This window comes from Anabrus simplex, chromosome 4, assembly GCF_040414725.1.
Source record: "Anabrus simplex isolate iqAnaSimp1 chromosome 4, ASM4041472v1, whole genome shotgun sequence".
Lineage (NCBI taxonomy): Eukaryota > Metazoa > Arthropoda > Insecta > Orthoptera > Tettigoniidae > Anabrus > Anabrus simplex.
Genome location: NC_090268.1, coordinates 406101542 through 406125180, shown reverse-complemented (window position 1 = coordinate 406125180; position 23639 = coordinate 406101542). Strand labels below are relative to the sequence as shown.

Genomic DNA, 23639 nt, shown 5'->3' with positions numbered 1-23639 from the left:
GAGCGAGAGCCTTCTTAAGGAATTTGAGGAAAATGGCAACAATGAAACAGCCACAAAACTTATTCAATCACTGAATGACAATAGAAAACAAATTTGGAACGACACTATGTCATCTCCTGATTTTACCCACTCAAGTAGAAAGGCCTGGTCTCTCATTAGAAAGCTTGACTCATCAAAGCCAGCTGGCAGGCAGAAGCTGAGTGTTAACATTAATGATCTAGCCAAACACATGATCTCTATCTCAAAGATCAATAGAGATAAACAAGTTGTAAGGGAAATCCGGTCAGCACTGAAACATAAAAAGCAATTAGCAAAACAACAATCATCCCAATTCTCTTGTCCTTTCACAAGAGAGGAAACCCTAGAAAGCATCAAGAACATAAAATCTGGGAAAGCAGCAGGTATAGACGTCATCTATCCTGAATTCCTGCAACATCTTGGACCTGCAACAATCACTTGGCTCACCAAATTCTTCTCCAATATTTTGGAGACAGGTAACCTTCCTTCACTATTCAAGAAGACCAAAGTAATATCAATCTTGAAACCCAACAAGGACCCTCTGAGAGTGGAAAGCTACAGACCCATTGCACTGCTAAGTGTTACTCTAAAGCTCCTGGAAAGACTAATATACAATAGGATCTCAGAAACCATCAATAATCTCCTTCCCACAGAACAAGCTGGCTTCAGACCTGGAAGAAATTGCGCTGACCAAATTTTTGTATTGACCTCTCATATTGAAAATGGATTTGAGAATCGGAAGATTAGTATGGCTGTCTTCTTAGACTTATCAGCAGCCTATGATACTGTTTGGCGAGAAGGGCTTCTGCTAAAACTTCTCTGCCATCCCCTGTGTCAAGCTTACAAATCTCATTGGCAATATGATTAGCAACAGAAACTTTCAGATCTTCTCGGATGATGCAGTAAGCAAAACCTACAAACTGAATGATGGACTTTCACAAGGATCTGTTCTGGCACCCTTACTTTTCAACCTCTATACTGCTGACTTACCAGCAACTAAGTCCAGGAAATTTATTTACGCAGATGATATACTACTGGTTAGCCAAACACCAAGTTTTCCAGAAGCTGAACAAATTCTTACAGCAGATCTAGAAAAGCTAGATACATACTTCCAAAAGTGGTGTCTCCGTTCAAATCTCCAAAAGACTGTTGTATCTGTGTTTCATTTCAGAAATAAATTTGCCAACTACAAGCCTTCAATAACATTCAGAAATCAATCCTTACAACACTGTCCCTTCCCAAAATATTTAGGTGTCACATTAGACAGATCCCTAACATATAAACATCATATTAACAACACAGCCGCCAAGATTAAAAGTCGGAATAATATTCTTCAAAAATTAGCTGGCACATCTTGGGGCGCAAACAACCAAGTGTTGAGATCTACTGCTCTAGCTCTTTGCTATTCAGTTGCTGAATACTGCGCTTCAACTTGGCTGAACAGTGCTCATACTGCGAAGATTGATGCTCAACCAAATCAAACAATGCGCATCATAACCGGTTGTATTCGCTCTACAAACGTGGCCTGGCTGCCTACACTCAGTAATATTCCTCCGCCTTGCTTAAGAAGGTCTGAAGCTCTTCTAAAACTGTGGAAGAAGACCAGCCAGGACTCCAACCTCCCCGTTCACCAGGATATTACTCAACCTGCCCCTCCTCGACTTAAGTCTAGATCTCCACCCTGGCGCACTGCACTTACACTGGAAGAATCTGGGTTCTCCATCACGAACGCCTGGTTACACCAATGGCAGCAGTCTTCTGTTCCCAATCAACATCTTGTGACTCTACCTCATGTTCAACCTCCTGGATTCCATCTACCCAGACGTCAATGGAGGACTCTAAACAGGATAAGAGTCAATCAAGGAAGATGCGGCTATACGCTTTATAAATGGGGCTGGCAGAAGTCTTCTGGGTGTGATTGTGGAGCTACCTCACAGACCATCCACCACGTAATTGCCGAGTGTCCACGGAGAGCATTTCAAGGTCCTTTGGAGGACATTCATAACGCAACTGAGGAGGCCTTGAAATGGATCAATGGACTTCATTTGGAACTATAGGCTTCTGCTTGTATATATTGTGTATATATTGTATACTTATTTATATAATCTATCTGTGCACATCATACGATAAATAAATAACCTTACTTTTGATCGCGAACTTTGACAACATTCTAGAATATGCCTGATCACGAATGTCGTATTTCCAGAAATATTTTCTAGAATACATTACAAAATAACACACCCTGTACAAAAGTTATGTAATTTTCTGGATCTTTCCAGGAACTATAGAACAGAATTCTACTATTTACAAATGCCTTTATTACCATATTATACAGTACAGGTTAGGTCATTAAAAATAAACATTATACAGTACTTCATCAATAAGATCTTTAAAAACACTTTCTACTTGTACTACATATTTCGCTTGTGACACTTCTTGACCTCCCACCCTCGTGCCTGGATCGTCTTCATCTTCTTCGGTATCCTTCCTTCTTCCCTCCTCTTAATATGTCCAAACCATCAATGTTTATCCCTCTCTGTTCTTTCATAATGCTTTTTCTACTCAGATTTCCTTCCTCATGTCGTCATTTCTTACTTTGTCGTTTCTTGTCTTTCCCGTCAACTTTCTAAAAAATTTATTTCACTGGCCTGGATTTTATTCTCCTTGTCTTTTTGTCAGTGTCCAGGTCTTTGCTACATTTGTCATTGTGTCTTCATTTGAGGCGTCTAGTATCAAAACCGGCCAAGTCACTCAAGGCATATTTTTCAATATGGACGAAAAACCTGTAGAGACAAAGCAATGATGGTCAGAAAATATTTTTTTCACAGTTATATCCTTAATGGTTTAATATTTAAGTTCCGCTGTTTTGAGAAATCTAACTCATAATTAACACATCTTTTTTGTTAATTTAAATTTTGACTTCGTCGTTTTTGTTGCAGTTTTGTACAATTTCACAAGGTATGAAAGTAAATCTTTCAGTTCACCACTCGGAACAATATCCATGTTACAGCACACAATAATGACAAAATACGAGCACACCGGAAATAGGATTGCTTGGGCGCCAATGACGGTAAGAAGCCCGCGCATACGTAAATCAGTGTTGCAAACGAACAAAAAACAAAATATTATGACTTCAAAGAATATACATTACAAGGAACGATTTTGCCTACTGATATTATCACATTGTTGCTTAATGTAACAACACAAGGTTCCAGACAATAATGCTGCATCATAAAGATTGTCGCTCGTTCCTTGACTTGGCCGGTTTTGAATTCACTGGCTGCATGACTTGGCCGATTCTGTTGCACGACTGAGAATTCAGAGCTCTATAACATGAAGACATGGACGATTTTAAAGCATATTCTTGTTTCACCTGATAGTGCTATACTTCTACTTCAAACTGATAACCTTAACTAATTTTCGTAAATTTTGTGACTTGGCCGGTTTTGATACTAGACGCCTCATTTCAATTGAGTTTCCTTCTCCTACACCACGTTCCTCACACTCTGGGAGAATGCATTTCCCTGTTGAGTCCTTTTACTGATCTCCATGTCCAGCTCTGCATCCTGCATCAGTTTGCTTCCCATGTACTTGAAGTTGTACACAATTTTACTGTTTTGTCCCTTCCCTTTCACCATCTCAAGTCAACACTATTGTCTTAAACCTTTCCATCCCAATTTTCATTCCATAAATATCAATATCACTCAGCATGTTGAGTTGTCCTTGTACTTCATCTTTGTTTGCCTCCCACACCACAATATAATCTGCAAAATGAATTACCTTCGGCTCCCTCTCCCAAAATTTTACCTTTCTCTACTTTGCAATTTCGTCCATGAATAACGGTGGTGACAGCACAGTTCCTTCTCGTGGTCAACTTTTATTCCAAGAGCACTCTGTCCTCCCCACATGTGTTTGGACACTGCTGCAACAATTTTTGTACATTGCTTGCACATATTCTATCATTTGTTTCTAAAATCCATTTTTTGTTGTACTACTTTGCACACCGTTGTTTGCTCTGGGTACACTATCGTAAGCCTCCTCTAAATCATGGAATATCACCATATCTCTTCCACATTCTCAATACTTTTCTATGAAATGTCTCATTCTGAAGATATAGTCAAGTGTTGATCTTCTGTTTCAAAAGCAATATTCTTCTTCTTCTTCTTCTAGTACCCTTCAAATATTTTTGCTACCTGAGATATTGGTGGTCACACAAATTTTAGTGAAAAATGGAAGGGTATGTATAGGTACTTTAAGGCAGAAACAGGTTCAAAGGAGGACATTCCAGGAATCATTAATGAACAAAGGGGAGTGTGTATGCGAGGAACTTCAAAGGGCAGAAGTATTCAGTCAGCAGCATGTAAAGATTGTTGGTTACAAGAATAATGTACAGATAGGGGAGGTGAGTAATACTAAAGAAGTATTAAAATTTACCTATGATAACAATGACATTTACAGTAAGATACAAAAGTTGAAAACTAGAAAAGCAGCTGGAATTGATGAGATTTCTGGGGATATACTAAAGGTAATGGGTTGGAATATAGTACCATATCTGAAATACTTATTTGATTATTCTTTGGTTGAAGGAGCTATACCAAATGAATGGAGAGTTGCTATAGTAGCCCCTGTGTATAAAGGAAATTGTGATAGACATAAAGCTAAAAATTACAGGCCAATAAGTTTGACATGCATTGCATGTAAGCTTTGGGAAGGCATTCTTTCTGATTATATTAGACTATATTAGACATGTTTGTGAAATTAATAACTGGTTTGACAGAAGGCAGTTTGGGTTTAGGAAAGGTTATTCCACTGAAGCTCAGCTTGTAGGATTTCAGCAAGATATAGCAGATATCCTGGATTCAGGAGGCCAAATGGACTGTATTGCGATTGACCTATCTAAGGGATTTGATAGGAATACTACTGGCAAAAATGAGTGCTATTGGACTGGAAAAAAGAGTGACTGAATGGGTGGTTATATTTCTAGAAAATAGAACTCAGTGAATTAAAGTATGCAAAGCTTTATCTGACCCTGTAATAATTATGAGGGGAATTCCTCAAGGCAGTATTATTGGACCTTTATGTTTTCTTATATATATATTAATGATGTGTGTAAATAAGTGGAATCAGAGATAAGGCTTTTTGCAGATGATGTTATTCTGTACAGAGTAATAAATAATTTACAAGATTGTGAGCGGCTCCAGGGTGATCTCGATAATGTTGTGAGATGGACGTTAGGCAATGGTATGATGATAAACGGGGTTAAAAGTCACGTTGTGAGTTTCACAAATAGGAAAAGTCCTCTCAGTTTTATTTACTGCATTGATGGGTGAAAGTTCCTTTTGGGGATCATTGTAAGTACCTAGATGTTAATATAAGAAAAGACCTTCATTGGGGTAAATACATAAATATGATTGTTAATAAAGGGTATAGATCTCTGCACATGGTTATGAGGGTATTTAGGGGTTGTAGTAAGGATGTAAAGGAGAGGGCATATAAGTCTCTGGTAAGACCCCCAACTAGAATATGGTTCCAGTGTATGGGACCCTCACCAGGATTACTTGATTCAAGAACTGGAAAAAATCCAAAGAAACGCAGCTCGATTTGTTCTGTGTGATTTCTGACAAAAGAGTAGCGTTACAAAAAATGCTGCAAAGTTTGGGCTGGAAGAAGTGGGAGAAAGGAGACGAGCTGCTCGATTAAGTGGTATGTTCCAAGCTGTCAGTGGAGAGATGGCGTGGGAGGACATCAGTAGATGAATAAGTTTGAGTGGTGTCTTTAAAAGTGGGAAAGATCACAATATGAAGATAAAGTTTGAATTCAAGAGGACAGATTGGGGCAAATATTCGTTTATAGTCGTTCCACCGCTGTATGTAGACAATTTAGCCGTATATTTCAATTCTGGTGGTATGATAGTTGCTCAGAGACCACTACAGCAACCTATTACCAGAGTCAACAGATGGGTCGTGCAGCATGGTTTTTGATTTTCAGCTGCGAAAACCTTGGTTGTACACTTCTGTTGATGTCTGGTACTATTCGCATATGCTGCCAAAATTCATGAAATGCTGCAACGGCTAATGTATCAATGCCTCTTTAATACCCAGTACCACCAGAGGTACGAAACTGGTCGAATGCCACGCGACCGTTTGGGATTCGAATTGATAGCTTGTGTCATGAGTTGGATATGGCTATCAGTGGTTGTCTTCAGTGGACTCCTAGCGATGTTTCCTGTGGATAATTCTGTGGCCGGATATACGGCTAGATCTACTCTGTGGATCCCAGGTGTATACAGATGCCTCTGTTCATCGGATGTATTTCCAGGACTTCATTCACTAGTATACTGCCCCCTTCTCACTGGGCATAGGTCAGCCAGAGAACGAGAGTCCCGAGGGTGGACCGTTCGTTGTCTGGCTTTACTTATTTTTGAAGGCAGGGAAAGAGACAAGGACTAGCGACAATAACACCAAAAATATAAAACAACAGGTTTTGACATTTATTGTGAACTAACACATTTGACAACAACAAAATTAATTAATAATCTTGATAAAATAATATTTTTCTTCTCCGCCAGTTCCTCTTTTTTTTTCCTGCACCAAATCTTCTTTATGTTGGTTGACATTATTCTGAAAAATATACACCTAGATTAGCCTATTTCTGGCTCAACGAAATAATAACAAAATGAAAATTATTTTGCAGGAGGACCTCCTCTCAATAATGAATCATTCTTGACAAGTTAAATGAAAATGAAATTAATCTGATTTCCTTTTATCTTGAATGTCAAATAACCATATTCATTCATCTCAACATCTACTTCAAATAAATCATTCCTTCCTTAAGATGTTGAATAAAGCGTCATTTCAATTAAATTGAAAAATTAATTAAACCAAAATCTTATCAAAATATTATTCAAAAATGTCTCTACTGGACTTAAATTTTGTACCATTGTGCCTGTGCAATAATTATTCCTCTCAATCTTCCTCTAATACTTCGTCTGACAAACGAAAGGTTACTATTTAATATTTGACACTTCCTGAGAAAATTTTTAACATCGTCAGCTTTACAAATTTAAATGGTGAATCGAGTCCACGGAAATGATCCTTCCTTATTCATTACCGTGTGATACTCTAAACTTTTCTTTACTTAAATAACCAATAAAATTCGCTAAAGATTAAATTTCAAAAAGTTATGCCATCACAAACAACGACGCTGATAATCAAGACTCAACGTAGCGAACTTGTTTTCTGGCCAAAATCATAGTCAAAGAAATATTACAATGCACTGAAATAATATCATCCACACACACGACATTCACATTAAGGCACACGAGAATTATTTATACTATTTACAGCGAATTCTAGCCTTTGAATTTTAATTTTTGATTTTTAATCCTAAATATTGGAAATCTCTCGATGACGGTATTGGGCAAGGAAAATTATTTTATGTCCCTCAGAAATGTGATGAAATCTAGTTAATCACTTAATAAAAGAAGATGAAATCAACAACGTTGTTCATTGTAATATCGGCGGTTGATGCCCGAAGAAATTTTCGACTACAAAAATGCATATAGAACAGGTCAAATATAAGCATTCGCGTTAATGGTTCATGAGTCACGACTTTATTATTACTCAACAACACATCTACCGATTAACACGTGCTCCACTTGAAGAAATTACGTTCCACAAACGTATTCTCCAAATAAGACTCAATAAATGGATTCACAAGTCACAAACATAATAATCCATCCACAAGTCAATAAAATATAATTAAATGATCCGACGAGAATCTGCCATATTCCAGGCTCATATTCATTCTAATTGAGCACACATTAACATGATACACACAAGATCAAGCAATATTTAAACTCATGACCCTTATTCATTTATTTAACCCGAGATGAAAATTCATTATTAATATTATTATTAGATGTGCGAGATCTAAAATTCGCAAAAACTGGGAATTCGACAATATGTCAGATGACACTAACACACCTTAAATCACACATGAAGAAATTTTTACATAGAAATCCGGCGTAACACAACATGCCGTAAATCTGTCCCACACGACTTCCAAATTTTTTTTTTTTCAAAATTTAAATTGTTAATTATCGGTGAGGACAATGATTTTTAAGCACTCTAGACTATTAAATGGGACAGCTAGAATAATCGTAGAAGACACACACCCATTCTAGCTAAACTAATAGAGATCAAAATCACACACGAATGACAAAAACTACCATCTCCCATCAGAAAGAAGAGTGAAAATATTCAAATCTACTGCAAGACTAGAAGAAATATTAACACTAATGAATAAGAACGCATTATTTCTACAAAGATGAACAGATAAACATTATTAAAGTGTACTTAAATGCACGATGTAACTGGATCTTCGCCGATGGTCTGGAACATGTGGTCAGTTATCTGCCATGGGTCGCTATCTCCCCATGACGAAGATTGCCTACATTTTTAGCAGGTCATCGTAGCACCAGTATTCCAAATAAAGTTGTTGCAGGCTTCCTCTTCGCAATATGACAGCATCTTGAGACACTCGTTCCAACACGTGGCGATTTCTTCTCTCTTCTCTCTTCTCGTTCAGTAGAGGCTGAAACTAACAAACAGTTTTAAAATATGCTCCACACACACACACGATGAAATTAACGATAGAAAATACGTAACTTATGGCGAAAAAAACAGGTGAGCTCGTTGATTCAACTATAAACGAGGGATGGCTGGTTTTACAGTCAGGTAATTGCTTTGAGAAATAAGCATCTTGAAGTAGACAGTAGATATCACTTCAAAGTTCATAGCACGCCTAAGTCCTCAGCAGAGAGACGAACAGCAGAGAGTGTTTCTTCCGGAAACACAGGTTTTTATGCATATCGAGGGAAAGGAATGTGGCACTATAATTGTCCGTAATTGGTCGACGTCTAGCGTTCATTTCTAGAAATTACTTTTGCTTTAGATCTCACATGTGTACTGGCCGCGTGTCTCGGTGACCTTGGCTCGCTCCCTTCAGTGTGTCACATGGCCAGCTGATCGCTCCGCCGAGAAAAATCAATACATTTCCCTGCCAATACGACCGGTTTCTGACCTGCTGGGAGCTGTCTCTGTTATACAAGGCTGGAGAATATCGTCCGCGCAGATGAAATAGTCTTACACACGCAAATACAATAAATGCTTATTGTAGGCCAAATTTGAAGGGGACAATACGTACCCGCAACGTCTTCATGGACGGTTCTAAAATAGAAAAATTTCGATGCTATTTCGTCTTCGATAATGTTAGCATGAAGATCTTGCGTGGTAGTGTCTGTGATGTGTATATTGCAGAGCTCTTGTCCATATTGGAAGCTCTCTGTGATGTGTATATTGCAGAGCTCATCATATTAGAAGCTGTGCAGTTTGCTCTGAATGACAAAAACTGCCACTTTCTTCTTTGTACTGACTCTTAAGTTCTCTGTAATCTCTCGATACCTGTTTCCCGCAACATTCAGTGGTTCAGCAGATTCATGATCTGGCCAGGTTGTGTGATGCTGTCACCAGAATAACTTTCGCATGACTTGCAAGCCACGCGGGGATTGCGGAGTACAAACTTGTGGATCAGGCTGCAAAAGAAAGCGATACTTTTACCACCTAGACCTATGAATGTACCTGCTTGGGTATATTTGTTCTCAGCTGTGTTCAATCTTGGCATCCTGGGAATTGGAGTAGCTAGATATCAGAATTTCCAACAAGCTTGAGCAATTATGAAGACAACCATCATGTGGCTGTTCTCTTTTCGGCCTTCAAGGAGAGAGGCCATAGTTTTGTGTAGGATGAGAATAGGTCATGGAAGATCTACGCACTGTTACCTTCTTATGGTGCAGAATTCACTGTGGCCCAGATCTTCATTGAGTGCATGGATCTCTGAGCTAAGACTGAACCGTGGCGTGCAGGAGACACTCAAACTCATACTTGGATACCGTTATGCATCATTAGACCAAGCGCCAAAATTTTGTTTAACTTTAAGGGTTATGTGTAAATTCAAGCAAACATATTTTTGTTAAATTTGGTATTCCTGGTGTTGTAGGAGAATAGATTTACCTTCTCACCAAATGTCAACATTTTTATACCCACAGTTCATAGATTTTCTTGAAAAAATCGCACTTAGTCTACTGATGCAATTTAAGGTATTTCTCACATGCGAATAATGCATCACAATCCTACACCAATAATTCCTTACTGTTGAGTATCTACTGAGTTAGACTTCAAAAAATATGTGGCCGCAGTCGTGATTAAAACCTGTATCTCCCACTGCGCTAAGTGCTTGAACCATCGTGAGCTGCGTCACAACTCCGGCACATTATTCAAGTTTTAGATGGAGAAACTCTAGAAGGGGAGCTATTCCCTATAGTCACTGCTATAATCACTTATTGCTTTGATGAATACCAACTGATCTGAGTCAAATACAAATGGTAAGAAGTAAGCCATTTTAGTCTATACAATGCAATGCATATTTCTTTATGGATTTTCCTTCACGATAGGCCTATTATGTTCTGAGAGTACAGTACTGACGTGATATTTTCAAGCCTTTGGGTAAGTTTTGTTTTGCTTCAGACACACGTTAGTTGCTAAGTAGAATAGCAGTATCTCATACCATTAGGGACTACTGACCTAGATGTTAGGCCCCTTTAAACAAGCATCGTCATCACCATTACCAACATCAGAATGCCAGTCCCTTAAACTAAGTAAAGGATATGAAGGTTGGTATATGTGGTTCTGATTACCTACCTTATTCCAAGGAAAATAAAGCGATTCTGAAAGAAAGTATAGAATTTTAATTACTTATCTCAGTCAAACATAATAGGAACAGAAAATGTGATTTAAAATATTTGCTCCCATAAATTCATATAAAACACTGGACAAGTAATAAGATTGTTACTCTCAGTTCATTTAATCTCGAAATCAGGATCTCCATTGAATCCATCTATGCTGTCCACGATGTCAGAACCTCCTTGAAGTTCCTAGTAAAATTGTTTGGCATCTGCAAGTATTACGTGCATCAGCGACTTAAGGTCTCCAAGTTTGGCTTCAGAGATAGGTTTTCAATTTGGCCACAAAGGTATTAATGCCTGATTAAAGGGAACTCTAGATTCCCGTGGTCATCCCAATCTTGATGTATTTAGATTTACTTCCATATATTCAACATCAGATGTAGTTTTGACGTGCATACTAAACGGCTGTGATTTCAAGAACTGGATTTCTTTTAGTTTTGCCAGTTTATCTTGTAACCATGGACATCTGTTTCTCGATTCACAATCAGTTTTTCAAGTTCTGCTGAACTGAAGAACGTGCTTTCCATCCGGCTTCACTACAGGACCAAAGACCTCGTTCATCATTCAACAAACGAACAGGGGAGGGGAAAACGTAGGTCCACGCGACGCTCGTATTGCGGAACCTCACTCGTTTATCAAGTTACAATTTATTTAAAATATTTGCTCATCTTGCGAAACACTCGTAGACCAAGTTACTCGCATTCCGAGGTTTCACTGAATCAAGAGTGTAATGTACAATTTAACTGTTTTATCTATCATATGACTTACAATTTTAACAAAATTCCTAAGATCTTTTTTTAAAATGTCGTAACCATACATCAGTATTTTAATGTCTCTTTCCAATTTTAATAATATTTTTTTGTATTTCTGATATATTAATGTTAATTTATTATAGCTGATGATGTCCTTTAGGGGACGAAACATGTACTAAATATAATAAATTATATATTGTATTGAATAAGTGGACCATTTATTTATAACATTTAAGTTTATCTTGAATATTCACTAATTGATTATAGTCAATACGGGATTAGTATTACTTGAAATGGAGCTGTTAAAGCTTATTACTTGTAATGTGTGTACACATTGCGGGAAAATGGCTGAACAGAATTTAATGAAAATAAGGATGTAAATTTGGGGAATAAGGCACTACAGTCTAGGCAATAAATAATTTTAATCTTGCTAGGTAAAATTGTAGTTCAGAGGAAGGCCTAAAATTTAATTTTCAAATATCTATTTATCAATTGTGGCCTAAGTTCTCGCAACATTGGGTATTTCACATCAAGATCTAATCTTGATTATAGAGAGCATCATTGCAGACTCCATGGCCATAATCCACCATCACATTCATGTGAAGAAATAAGTAAGGAAAATAATTTTCCATGTCTTGTCAAGTATAAATGAAAACTTGTTCACAACAGATGTCAATGTTGATTGGTTTTAATACGCTGTGTCTTGTGGCAGTTAGATGAAAAGCTAGCAGTACATTTGTAAGTAACTTTTTTCTCCCTGTCCCCCTCTCTGATTCTGTTAATGATTACCACGTGACAAAAATGAAAGAATACAGTTTCCAATCATTTGTCTTCTACTGTTTTACTGTACTGGCTATTATAACAGAGATAGTTAGGCCTATTAATGAATTTAGCCTTTTGTTACTTAGTCCATATGAACGCCGAGCATCGCTAACGTGGAAATATTGTTCAGTCTTGTAAACTGCCGATGGTGGTGGGTTTTGTCGGGATTGTATTAAGGTGAAAAACAGCGTGGTCATCAGCACATGCTAAATTCTGAAAATGACTATCAAAATGAGAAAAAATCACAAACTCTTGAAGAATAAGGAAAGAGGGAGTCACAAAAAGAACCCCCTTACACAGATTGCTCCTATATCACATATTTTTTCTTTCTGAAAACAGACGAGGCATTGCGTGCCAATGTGTGCTCACATGCACTTCGCAGCTTTGTCAGCCTCATACTGCTCTGATCTGCCCTGCTCTGCGGCCGACTGCTTCTTAAGGTGTGCTCGGCCCAATGGTCTCTGATTTTATTGACAATAATGAAAGAAAAACTGTTGCAAATAAAGGTAATTTTGGAAATGAATCTAAATCAAGGACATTACTGAGACAGATTCTAACTGGTGATAAAAAGTTGAATTTGGGGACTTCCGCTGAGAAATGGACACATCTGGTAACCTTAGGTATGAGAGCGGCTTTCAAGAAAAAATTTGAAGAAGAAATAATATAAATAGAAAAAAATGGGAATATATTTTCTCGTTCTATCTTTGAACTTGATTCCTTTTGCAATTTTGTCTTAGTATTTACAATGTGTATTCAAAAAATATAATCAATTAAAAATAGCTTTAATAATTTGCAAGGTATATATGTATTTTTAAATATGTCATTTAGGAAAATGCTACGGGGGTAGGGGTACATTAAACGTTTAGCCATTAGTGAGGGATACAGTCTTAGAACTCCATTATTTACAGTAATATAGTGAGGGAATGGTATGAGTGTTTCATGACGAAATGTAAAGAAACCAGTATTGATCTTGCAACAAAAATGAAAAGTAGTTGATTGGTTTACGATTAAATCCAAGATTGTCATAGTATGCCGAAGTCTACTTTTTAAATCCAGAAACAGCAGGAAAAAAATGTATTAAGAATAAAGTGATGTATTAAGAATAAAGTGATGTGTCAAGATAGAGCTCTCTTAAGGATGTAGACATTGAATCATTCAACTGCTTACTTTTCATGTCTGGGAGGGACACAGAATTTTTCCTTTCCAGAACTCTGCAGCTCTTATCCCTCTGTCTGTGGTGAATATGGGATCTTACTGGGTGCAGGAGTCGTTCTTCTCGTAGCATGTGAGTTTGTGCGCTGGGGAATGGATCTCTCTCTGCAGTTGCATTTTGCATCTGCAAGGTCAACAGATAATCCTATTACATGGACTTGCTGTTCAGGAATACTCATTCAGCATCCTGAATATTAGCAGTTATATGTTCTCCGATTATTGCCTGTGACAGCTCTGAAAGAGAAATGTCAGAAATGAGTTACAAAACAAGCCAACAATGAAAGATGGATGTTGTGGGAACAAATTAGTGGTTTGCTAACTACGTAATAATTGTCAAAAGTACTCTGCATGTGATGTCTTTAAAAATGAAATAACAGTTTTTATAATTTAATGTTAAACCATGTATGTCAAACTTGAAAGATGTAAAATATCTTGGAGTCACTAACCAGTCAGAGTGTAAGAGTCGTCCTTATCTCCAGCTTTCACGGAACTAAGAAACATGAAGCTTGGATAGTATAAAGTCAGATTGGTTGAAACGCATCCATATTACCCCAGGATTAAACCTACAACAAAATAATTTGGCTTGAAAAGGTTTTTTTACAAGCAGGTTTAGAGTAATGTATGTACATACAGAATCGCTGTTTGTTCATTGCATAATTATGCTATACATCGTCATTTAAGCCAAATGGAGAGGTACATTTCTTGCCGGAAGATATAAACTTTGTTCTTCCATTGAATAATCTCATGTGTGAAAGGAAATTAATCTCCTTGTTGGTGCTGTGATCCTGACTGACAGTATCTGTTTTTCTCTGAATTGTGCAATCGTGGAATGCAGTATTTGCAGAACACACAAAGAGTTGCATTTGTACACTTCAGGGCTCCAAGATTTACTTCTCAAATATGTTTAAAACTGATGTTACATATCTGATCATATCCTCTGTTAATATTGAAAAGTATCTTATGTTATAAGACTTCTAGAAAGATGATGCTCATAGTTTTAATTCCGTGAAGATGCTTTTTGGAGCACTATCCAGAGATGATAACGTCTGGCTCCATGGCTAAATGGTTAGCATGCTGACGTTTTGTTCATAGGGTCCCAGGTTCGATTCCCGACCGGGTCAGGCATTTTAACCTTCGTTGGTTAATTCCGAGGGCTTGGGGGCGAGGTGTGTGTGTGTCATCTTCATCATTGGCCCTATCCTCATTGACGCGCAGGTTGCCTATACAGCGTCAGCTCGAAAGACCTGCACCAGACCTCTTTGGAGTCCACACACCTTTATTAGAGATGATGATGGTGGTGGTGGTAATGATATTGCCTCAGATAATGTGTACAGGGATTTCAATTTGACACAATGTGAAACACGTTTGTGTCAATTGTGATGTCCAGTTTTACTTTAGGCTGAGACATGAATCGTAATTTTAAAATTTATTTTTGTTGGGTAAATGTGTGTGACCAAAGATCTTTTACATGCAGACGGTCATGTGACATGGCCTGATGAATTAACCATTTTCCGCCCTTCATAATTCAATTACCTTTGCTGACTTTGAAACCATGATTCTGGGATCTGGAAGCCGACCCACTATCATTGATCAACAGAGGAGTTTTACCAGAGGTGATAACCCTTCAGTGGATACTGATGTTCCTTACTTCATATGAAATGAGTGTACAGGATATGATTGTTCTTTTACTCTTTATTTAGGTGGTACATATGGCATATTCAGAAAATGGAGATTTCACATAATTGAACTTTGTACTGTCAAGATAGGAAGGTAATAATAATTTCTTTTTTGTTCTAGGTGGCTGGAGGCCATCATGCAGTATATGAAGCATATTACCATCAGGTGAGCATGTTGTATATTGATCTTTCTTTTCTCAAACGACGTCAAAGTTTTTAAAACTGTCATAGTTTGAATGCTGACTCTGTTGAAGACATTGCTTCTTTTGTGAACTTGGCTCTTTACCAGGTGAGTTGGCCATGCTTTTAGAGCCGCGCAGCTGTGACCTTGCATCTGGGAGATAGTAGGTTTGAACCCCATTGTCGGCAGCCCTAAATATGGTTTTCAGTGGTTTCCCATTTTCACACCAGGCAAATGCTGGGGCTTTCCTTAATTTAAGGCCATGGCTGCTTCCTTCCCACTTCTAAACCTTTATCCCATTGTTTCCATAAGTGCTGTTTGTGTCGGTGTGACATAAAGCAAATTGAAAAACAAAACAAAAAAAAACAGGAACAACTTGGCTCTTTAGTCCTTATAACACAGGATATATGTCTAAGTCATGTATTTCTACTCATACTTGCACAGAGCCACTCCCTATAAGGACAAGACTTCTAATTTGATTGTTATTCAATAAACTGCAGTGTTGTCTAATCTATATCACAAGTAAAGACTAGAGCAAATGTGTCTAACTGGCAGCCCGTGCACCACAAATGGCCCTTTGTATGTTTTGTAGGGGCCTGTTTCCATGGATGGGGAAATATAACTACAATTTATTTAACCCTTTCCCACGGACATTCATTGACTTACTATCTGGCGAAACCTGGAGTAATAATTAGATCGTAACGAATATCTTCTTCGCTCAACTGGTTGTATACAGCCATGTGGCTTCAGTGTTGTTTACATTCGCTCAGCTGTCTGTATTATCTAAGAAAACTTATGAAGATATGTTATTTTAGCATTGTGTGTGGCGACACATGTATCTAGGAAGTATAGGAAATTCACTGGTTCCAAGAAAATATGTTTAGCTTACAGATGGCAGAGGAAGACTGTTTGAAACTAGAGTACGCTGTATTACGCAAACTGCGAGAGTGAGTGTGCGAGTCCAGTACAGTTTAGTATGCAACTCCATTACGTTTTGAGTCGTATTTAGTGATATTTATATAATTCTGGTCTCATGTCACTTTCCAAGACATCCAGAAAAAGAAAAATTATTGATGAAAAGAGATGGGAGCTCAGTTACTTTTGCATGAGGGTGAAAGGTAAAATTGTGTGTTCCATGCAATGCATCTATAAGTGTTTTGAAAAGTATAATGTTAAATGGCACTATAGTACAACTTGCAAAAGAGCTTTTTGCTCCTTTGAGGGGTAAATTAAGGCTAGGAAAACTAAAGTATATGAAAAATAAATTGTAAAGGCAGCAAAGGGTATTTATAAACATGAATACAAGTAGTGAGTCAGCAATGAAAGCAAATTATGAAATCAGCTGTTTACTGGCAAAACATTCCAAACCTTTTAGCGATGGCTTCATGGTTAAGGAATGCTCGATAAAAGTGGTGCAAAATGTCTGTCCCAGTAAAGTAAAAGTCTTCCAAGAAATTTAGTTGTCAAGGAATGCAGTGACTCAGAGAATATCTGAAATAGCTGACGACTTGCATGAACAAGTACAAGAAGAATCTTTTCACTGCTTTTCAGCAGTGCTTGATGAAAGTTACGACATGGATGTGTCACAAATTGCATAGTTTCTTTGAGCCTGTGACAATAATTTTGAAGTAATCAAAGTTTTTGGAATTGATTCCCATCTATGGAATTACTACTGTGAACTTCATTCGATTCAGAGGGCTTTACTACCACCAGTTTACTGAACTTCAAGATTTGCACATTGAATTTGAAGGTGGTAACATACTATACAGAGGTTCACTGGTCGTCTTGTCACACTGTACTAAAGCGATTTTATTTACTTTTTGAAGAAATAATACTGTTCCTGGAAATGAAAGGTGAGGATTTATTCGGTTTCAAGAATCTGTCATGGGTACAAGATCTGATCTTCCTAACAGGGCACTTACATGAAACTACAAAGGAGAAACCAACGGATAACTCATGAGTTTGATACACTGAGTTGTTAAAAACACAAGTGTTCTCGTGGCAAAATCGTATAAAAGAATGTAATCTTGCCTACTTTCCTACATCAGAACAGTTCAAAATTCGAAATAAGGATTTTGGTTTTTCAAAATACTCCGAGAAAGGAAAACGTCAAGGAAGAATGAGCGATGCTTTAAAGACCTCAAGGTACAAGGATGAGTTTACTCATGTCTCTGGTCCCTTTTCTTGTAATGTCAACAGTGCTCCTATTTCCTTGCAGATGGAATTGATCTGCAGAATGTTGAAGGGAAAAAGCCGAGAAATTGGAATCCTACAAATCTATTTGTATTTAGGACAGAATTATCCACAGGTGAGGTTTACAGCAGAAAACTTGTGTTTCTATATTCATGTGCCTATATTCATGTGAACAGCAGCTCACTCATCAAGGCTAACAGATATCAATCTTTCTTCCATATATTATCCAACAAACACCTTGACGTGTCATGCTCATGACCTACATCATAACTGACAAATACACCACCAGCATCAGCATTGTGTAAATACCAAAGCAGCAACAAGATACTGTATTTACTCGTGTAATTCCCCCCCCCCCCCGCCCCCCCCTTTTAAACTTTTTTCAACCTCAAAAACAGGGAGGGAAAATGATGTGAATCTAAATTAACAATGGAAATGAGAAATTCGAACATAATTACCTTACTTAACTCGTTGACTGCCAAACGACCCCATTTGGGTACGTGAGAGTAGTCAAGTTTTTGAACTTGAATCCCCATATGGGGTCGTACGTTCGTTCTAAATCGTGAACTCTGCGAACCCATTTGGGTACGCAGTAAGTATGTGTTTCGAAGATGTATAAAGTCTCTTCCTGCCATCTGTTGCTCATCTATTTAAGTACGTGGATAGTCCACCTTCCATTCATCAGTTCCTGTTTCGGCATGACGCCATATGGGCACATTAAGCGTGCTCTGTAGGGTGACAATGTCGTCTATCTCGTGCATGGATTGTTTATGTAAGTGTGCAGTTCTGTGAGTTTCCTCGTCTTTTTTAAGTCGCTGTGAGTAAATCGAGCAGTAAAAGACTTAGTGCTGATAGTCTGGACGGTATATCGAACAAGTCGGACAATAATGATATAGATGAAGTGTATAGTTCCAGTGATTTTGAACCCAGTACAGAACAAATAGCGATCTTGCATGTTTTTCCACATTGATGAATTATAATCTTCAGCATACACTTCCCCTCTGTACTCCGGGTTTCCAAGCCAGCTGTTGCAACAATTATGACAGTTTTCAACGATATAGTTGCTGGTTCCCATGTTGCACAATCATCGCTGCTGGGTTCTCTTACCCAAATTACAAGTTATACAAACATAATTATATACTTATTCATTATTCCATAACTGCTAATTCTTCTTATAATATTATTCTCTTATCCTAATTTACCAAATTCACATGATTTTCACTACTTTATATAAGAACATTCTATACGAAAATTTCCTAACTTCAAATTGGAAGATTGTCATTTACAAATATTTCCTGACCTAAAAGAAGGGGATCATATTTCTTTAATGCTCCAGTATGAACAAGCTAACGCGTCTTTCATAATCAACGGCATATAATGCGTCCCTGCAAAGGAAAAGGTAAGTATGTCAGAGCATCGGGACAGTAACTACTGTATAATTCGCAATGACCAATACCCATATGGGGTCACAATATTTTACCTAATATACATAATAAGTTTTGCCTGCTGCCATTTCTTGATGGATACAGTACTTTTGTATCCATCTCTTAGCACAGGCCAGAGTAAAGTGTAGCTTCCACCGAAGTCCCAGTCTCATCCATGGCTGTGACAATATGGAAGCTGCTGGGGTATGGGTGGTGCTGAGTAATGACATTCAGAGCACGTCTAGTGCATCTGAGTGTTATGAAAGGTGTTGCTCATAGGGTCAGTCGTGCTGCAATAGCACTTTCTGACCCAGTGAGGAAAGCAATGGCAAGCTACCTCACTCCTCATCTTGCCTAGTACGCCTCATTTTGGTGCTGCCATTGGTTTTTGCGGTTTCCTTATAACCGCATAACTTTTGGTGGTGCTATTTGAGGATCCAACCAGCCTCTAGGCTGATGACCTAACAGACAGACATAATAAGTTAACCAAAGGGGCCGATGACCTTCGATGTTAGGCCCCTTTAAACAACAAGCATCATCATCATCATCAGCAAGTTAACCTAATATATCATAAATATATCCTCATTTCAGTGATAATTTGCTTGGTTAAGCCTGTAAACATTTTGGCACCGGGGAGTAATTCTGTCTTATTAGCTCACAGCACTAGATGGCAATCCTATGAATTTCGGTCTGGCACTCAACGTGTTAAGATACAAAATTCATTTAGGTCTAAAATAGTACAAAATAATCGAATATGTATAACACAATTTTAATAAACATCAAAGGCAGTAATACGTTCCCTAGCAATAATTATATGGAAATGGTTGTCTTGTAATGTAGCAAGAATTCGCTGAAGATAGGAGCCATATACTTGAAATAAATTAAATACTTTATTAGGGTAAAATATGTAAAATTGCCTATGCTAATATGTATTTCACTTAAAAGAAATAGACTTACCATGTCGTTAATCGTTGCTTTCTTTCAAAGTCTTCTGCGGTGAATCACTCTGATTCTCTTCCATCTCCCAGATGGAGTCATCTTCAGTTTCATCTAATTTGTTGGAAATGCCAATTTTCTTGAAACTTTTCACAATAATGTCTTGTGAAATCAGTCCCCATGCTCGAACAGTCCACTCGCATATTAATTTTAGTGAAGGCCATTTGATCTTCCCGGTAGGCGTCAGAGTATGATAACCTCCCGCCATCCATTCAGAATATACCTGCCACACGTCTTTGAATAGCTTGTTGACGCTTACATCAGTCAATCAATCAATAAATACTGATCTACATTTAGGACATTCGCCCAGGTGGTAGATTCCCTATCTGTTGTTTTCCTAGCCTTTTCTTAAATGATTTCAAAGAAATTTTATATTTATTGAACATCTCCCTTGGTAAGTTGTTACAATCCCTAACTCCCCTTCCTATAAACAAATATTTGCCCCAGTTTGTCCTCTTGAATTCCAACTTTAATCTAGAGGGCGCAAGGCTGACGTCAAGCCACCAGGAATTATTGCAGCATTAGTCTTCTGGTTGACCATTTCTTGGCGAACATCATCAACAAGATGGCCACAGAAACTGTCCAAAACCAGGAGAGACGTGTGGTTTAAGGACACTGGGTACTTCCGAACATGTGAATTATGTACATTAGGAGGCATCATTATACTAAGCATTTTCTTAGTTTATGATAAGGCTGTTGTAACATGTAAAAAGCTGTTCATGCTGAGGTGGATGATTGCCATATAAAATCAGAGAAAAAGTATCCTTGGTTCATTCGAGAACCATTATCTCAATTGTTTTTCAACCAAATGCTCTCTAAATTTTTGCACATACTGAAATGAAATGGCGTATGACTTTTAGTGCCGGGGAGATCCCAGGATGGGTTCGGCTTGCCAGGTGCAGGTCTTTTGATTTGACTCCCGTAGGTGACCTGCGCGTCACGATGATGATGATGATGAAGAAGACAACACACCCAGCACTCGTGCCAGGGAAATAACCAATGATGCTTAAAATTATCGACCCTGCCGGGAATCGAACCCGGGACCCATGTGACCAAAGGCCAGCACGCTAACCATTTAGCCATGGAGCCGGACTTTGCACATACTGATAATCGATATCAGCCTAATAACCTTTTTTTTCACTAGAATTACAATTGTATCCAAAAAAATATCATTCCCTCTCAACTATTTTAAAATTTTATTTTTAACATTTTGTGAATGGAATTTTTTTTTCAGTCTGTTAGTAAATTTTGGAAAATATTTTAGGTTAACATTCAAGAACTCTATTATATAAGTTCATGCAGAAAATATTAGCCCTCGAGCTCAAATGGTTTCAGAGGTATAGGTACATAAATATTCAAAATGTATGGTTATGGGAAGCAGTTGGTGAAGATAACGATATATTTTTTGCGTAGCTACCTTAACTTTACAATATCCCAACTGCATAATTTAAATCTTTCTGAGATTATGCTTCTTCCCTTATCCTCCTCAGGTTCCTTTTTCTGCTACTGGCCTCCTTGGTCATCAGTTCAATGAACTTTTCTGCTTCCCGTACACGCGTCTTGTCAATACTAAAGAGAGAATTTTCCAGGTTGCGTCCACATTTGATTCCCAAGTTCTTCAAGACATTGATTCTAGCTGTTGCATCACCATTGAAGCAGATTACAGCATCAAAACACCCATCTTTAGAGTATCTAGTCCTACAAGATCATTTTTTGGTATCCTCTCCCAAATACAGTTATTAAAACTCTCATTGGGATTCTGAGTGCCCTCATGTAAGCATTTGGCTAGGAGTTTTACATCACTCAAATCCCTGTAAATTGATTTAATCACAAGCATTACTGTCTCAGGAAGCAAATGTTTATGATACCAATGCTTTTTGGTAAACACACCACGAGTCACTACCCTTCGGGCAGAGTTCATGAACGGGCTTATTTTTGTGGAGACATTTGACATGGGCATGGCACATGATACACAATTTTTAACCCTAGAACTGTAGACCGTTTTCCAGGAAGACGGTGTGCAGTTTGGTCAAGTGCGGTAATCTCCCTGGGAGATGGTCTCGGAATTCAAATGTAGTACTACTGTTAGCCAACAGATGGCACGAATTTCAAGCCAGGCTGGTTCCTGATGCTTTTGTCTTTCGTAGCGAAAGCCTTTGGCAAACAAATACAATATGCAGGCTATTATTTGGCTCCAGAAGTGGAAGTACTTTCATGTTGACATTGAGGTTGCATTGAGCAAAATGGCAGCCAACTATGTTGACGCTTCAGAATTTGAGTGCTTTATTTTTGACAATTCGTGTGATAGTACGGACGATGACAGTGATTATTGTGTGGATTCGTATGAAAATGAAGGTGGTAAAAGCAGTGGCAGTGATACCGGTGAACAGGATGTCCTGCAAGTTATGGAAATCCCCCTCAATGCAAGTGATAGTGATCATGTTCCTACAGTCAGTGTAAAAATGCCTAATGTTAGCCGTGAAGTGGTAAGTATGAATTGGACTGATATACACCTGATGAAAATGACTTTCCAGGTAATAGAATGTTACAAAGACTTTGATCATAACACAGGCAGAAAGAAACTGACATAAGGAAAAGGCAGAAGGTGCATTTCTCATGTGCAAAATCGGGAAATGTCATATTTTAAAAATAATTTCTATTTTAGTAAATAACAGGAATAATTTAAAACTGGTTCTTGAAATAGTAACAAAAAACTGTGAACTTTTCAATTATGATGTCTCTGACACACATTTAACTTAGCAATATGGTTTTCTAGAGCAGAAAAGTCAATTTTTTAAATATTTTTTTTTATAAAATATATTTTATCATTATTTCAAACTGATGAATCTGAATGATTCACCTCTTAAAATAATATAGCACAGTCTTTCAGCTTTCTATTGATGTATGATAAGTTGTATTTTATGATTACAGTTCGCTTACAGATACCAAATTCCTTTAGTGTGTGCTTTATGGGAATTTACTGCAGCACTTGACACGAACGTCTAATGATAGTCCAGTCCTTACACCAAACTGAAAAGGCGCATGTGCGAACTTTCTCTTCTTCCTTCGCAGACATGTCTCCTTCGACACTCCAGGGTTACGCGTTAGAAATTTGAGGAAATAGTTATATGTAACCCTATAATGCTAATTAGCATTGCATTTACTCAAAACTAGCTGATGTACCCGTGCTTTGTTACAGGATTGGATTCACAGAGTGACTGACCTTGTGGTTTTCCTAACTGATAGGTCATTACAAAAACGTCAGTGGGAAAGTAGCGATTAAAAACAATGTTATCATATAAAATACTTTATCAAATGAAAAACCGCACATTTTCTCACTTTTAACAAACAGTGCTATGGTGCTAATCTGACAGTCCAAAGTTCCAGAGCTGGAATGACCAAACCGCAGACAGCCGTGAATACTCCTCTGCCATTATTCCGTTAAATATGCACACTGCTCATTCCAATCAGTGCCTTAGAGTAGGAATTGAATCGCTCGAATGCTATGATGAATGAACCAGTGTGTTACATACCAGTAGTATCAGAAAATTTATGAACCAG

The 23639-nt window shown here is 37.8% G+C and overlaps 1 protein-coding gene across 2 annotated transcripts in view; it reads left to right on the top strand.

Annotated features, from left to right (window-relative positions):
* The window catches only part of Eps-15 (Epidermal growth factor receptor pathway substrate clone 15), a 555588-nt gene that overhangs the window by 9334 nt on the left and 522615 nt on the right, over positions 1 to 23639 (top strand). For both annotated transcript variants that reach the window (XM_067145864.2, XM_067145865.2), the window contains exon 2: positions 15406 to 15450. In XM_067145864.2, coding sequence (XP_067001965.2) covers positions 15406 to 15450 — 45 coding nt within the window. The remainder of the gene's footprint in view (positions 1 to 15405; positions 15451 to 23639) is intronic.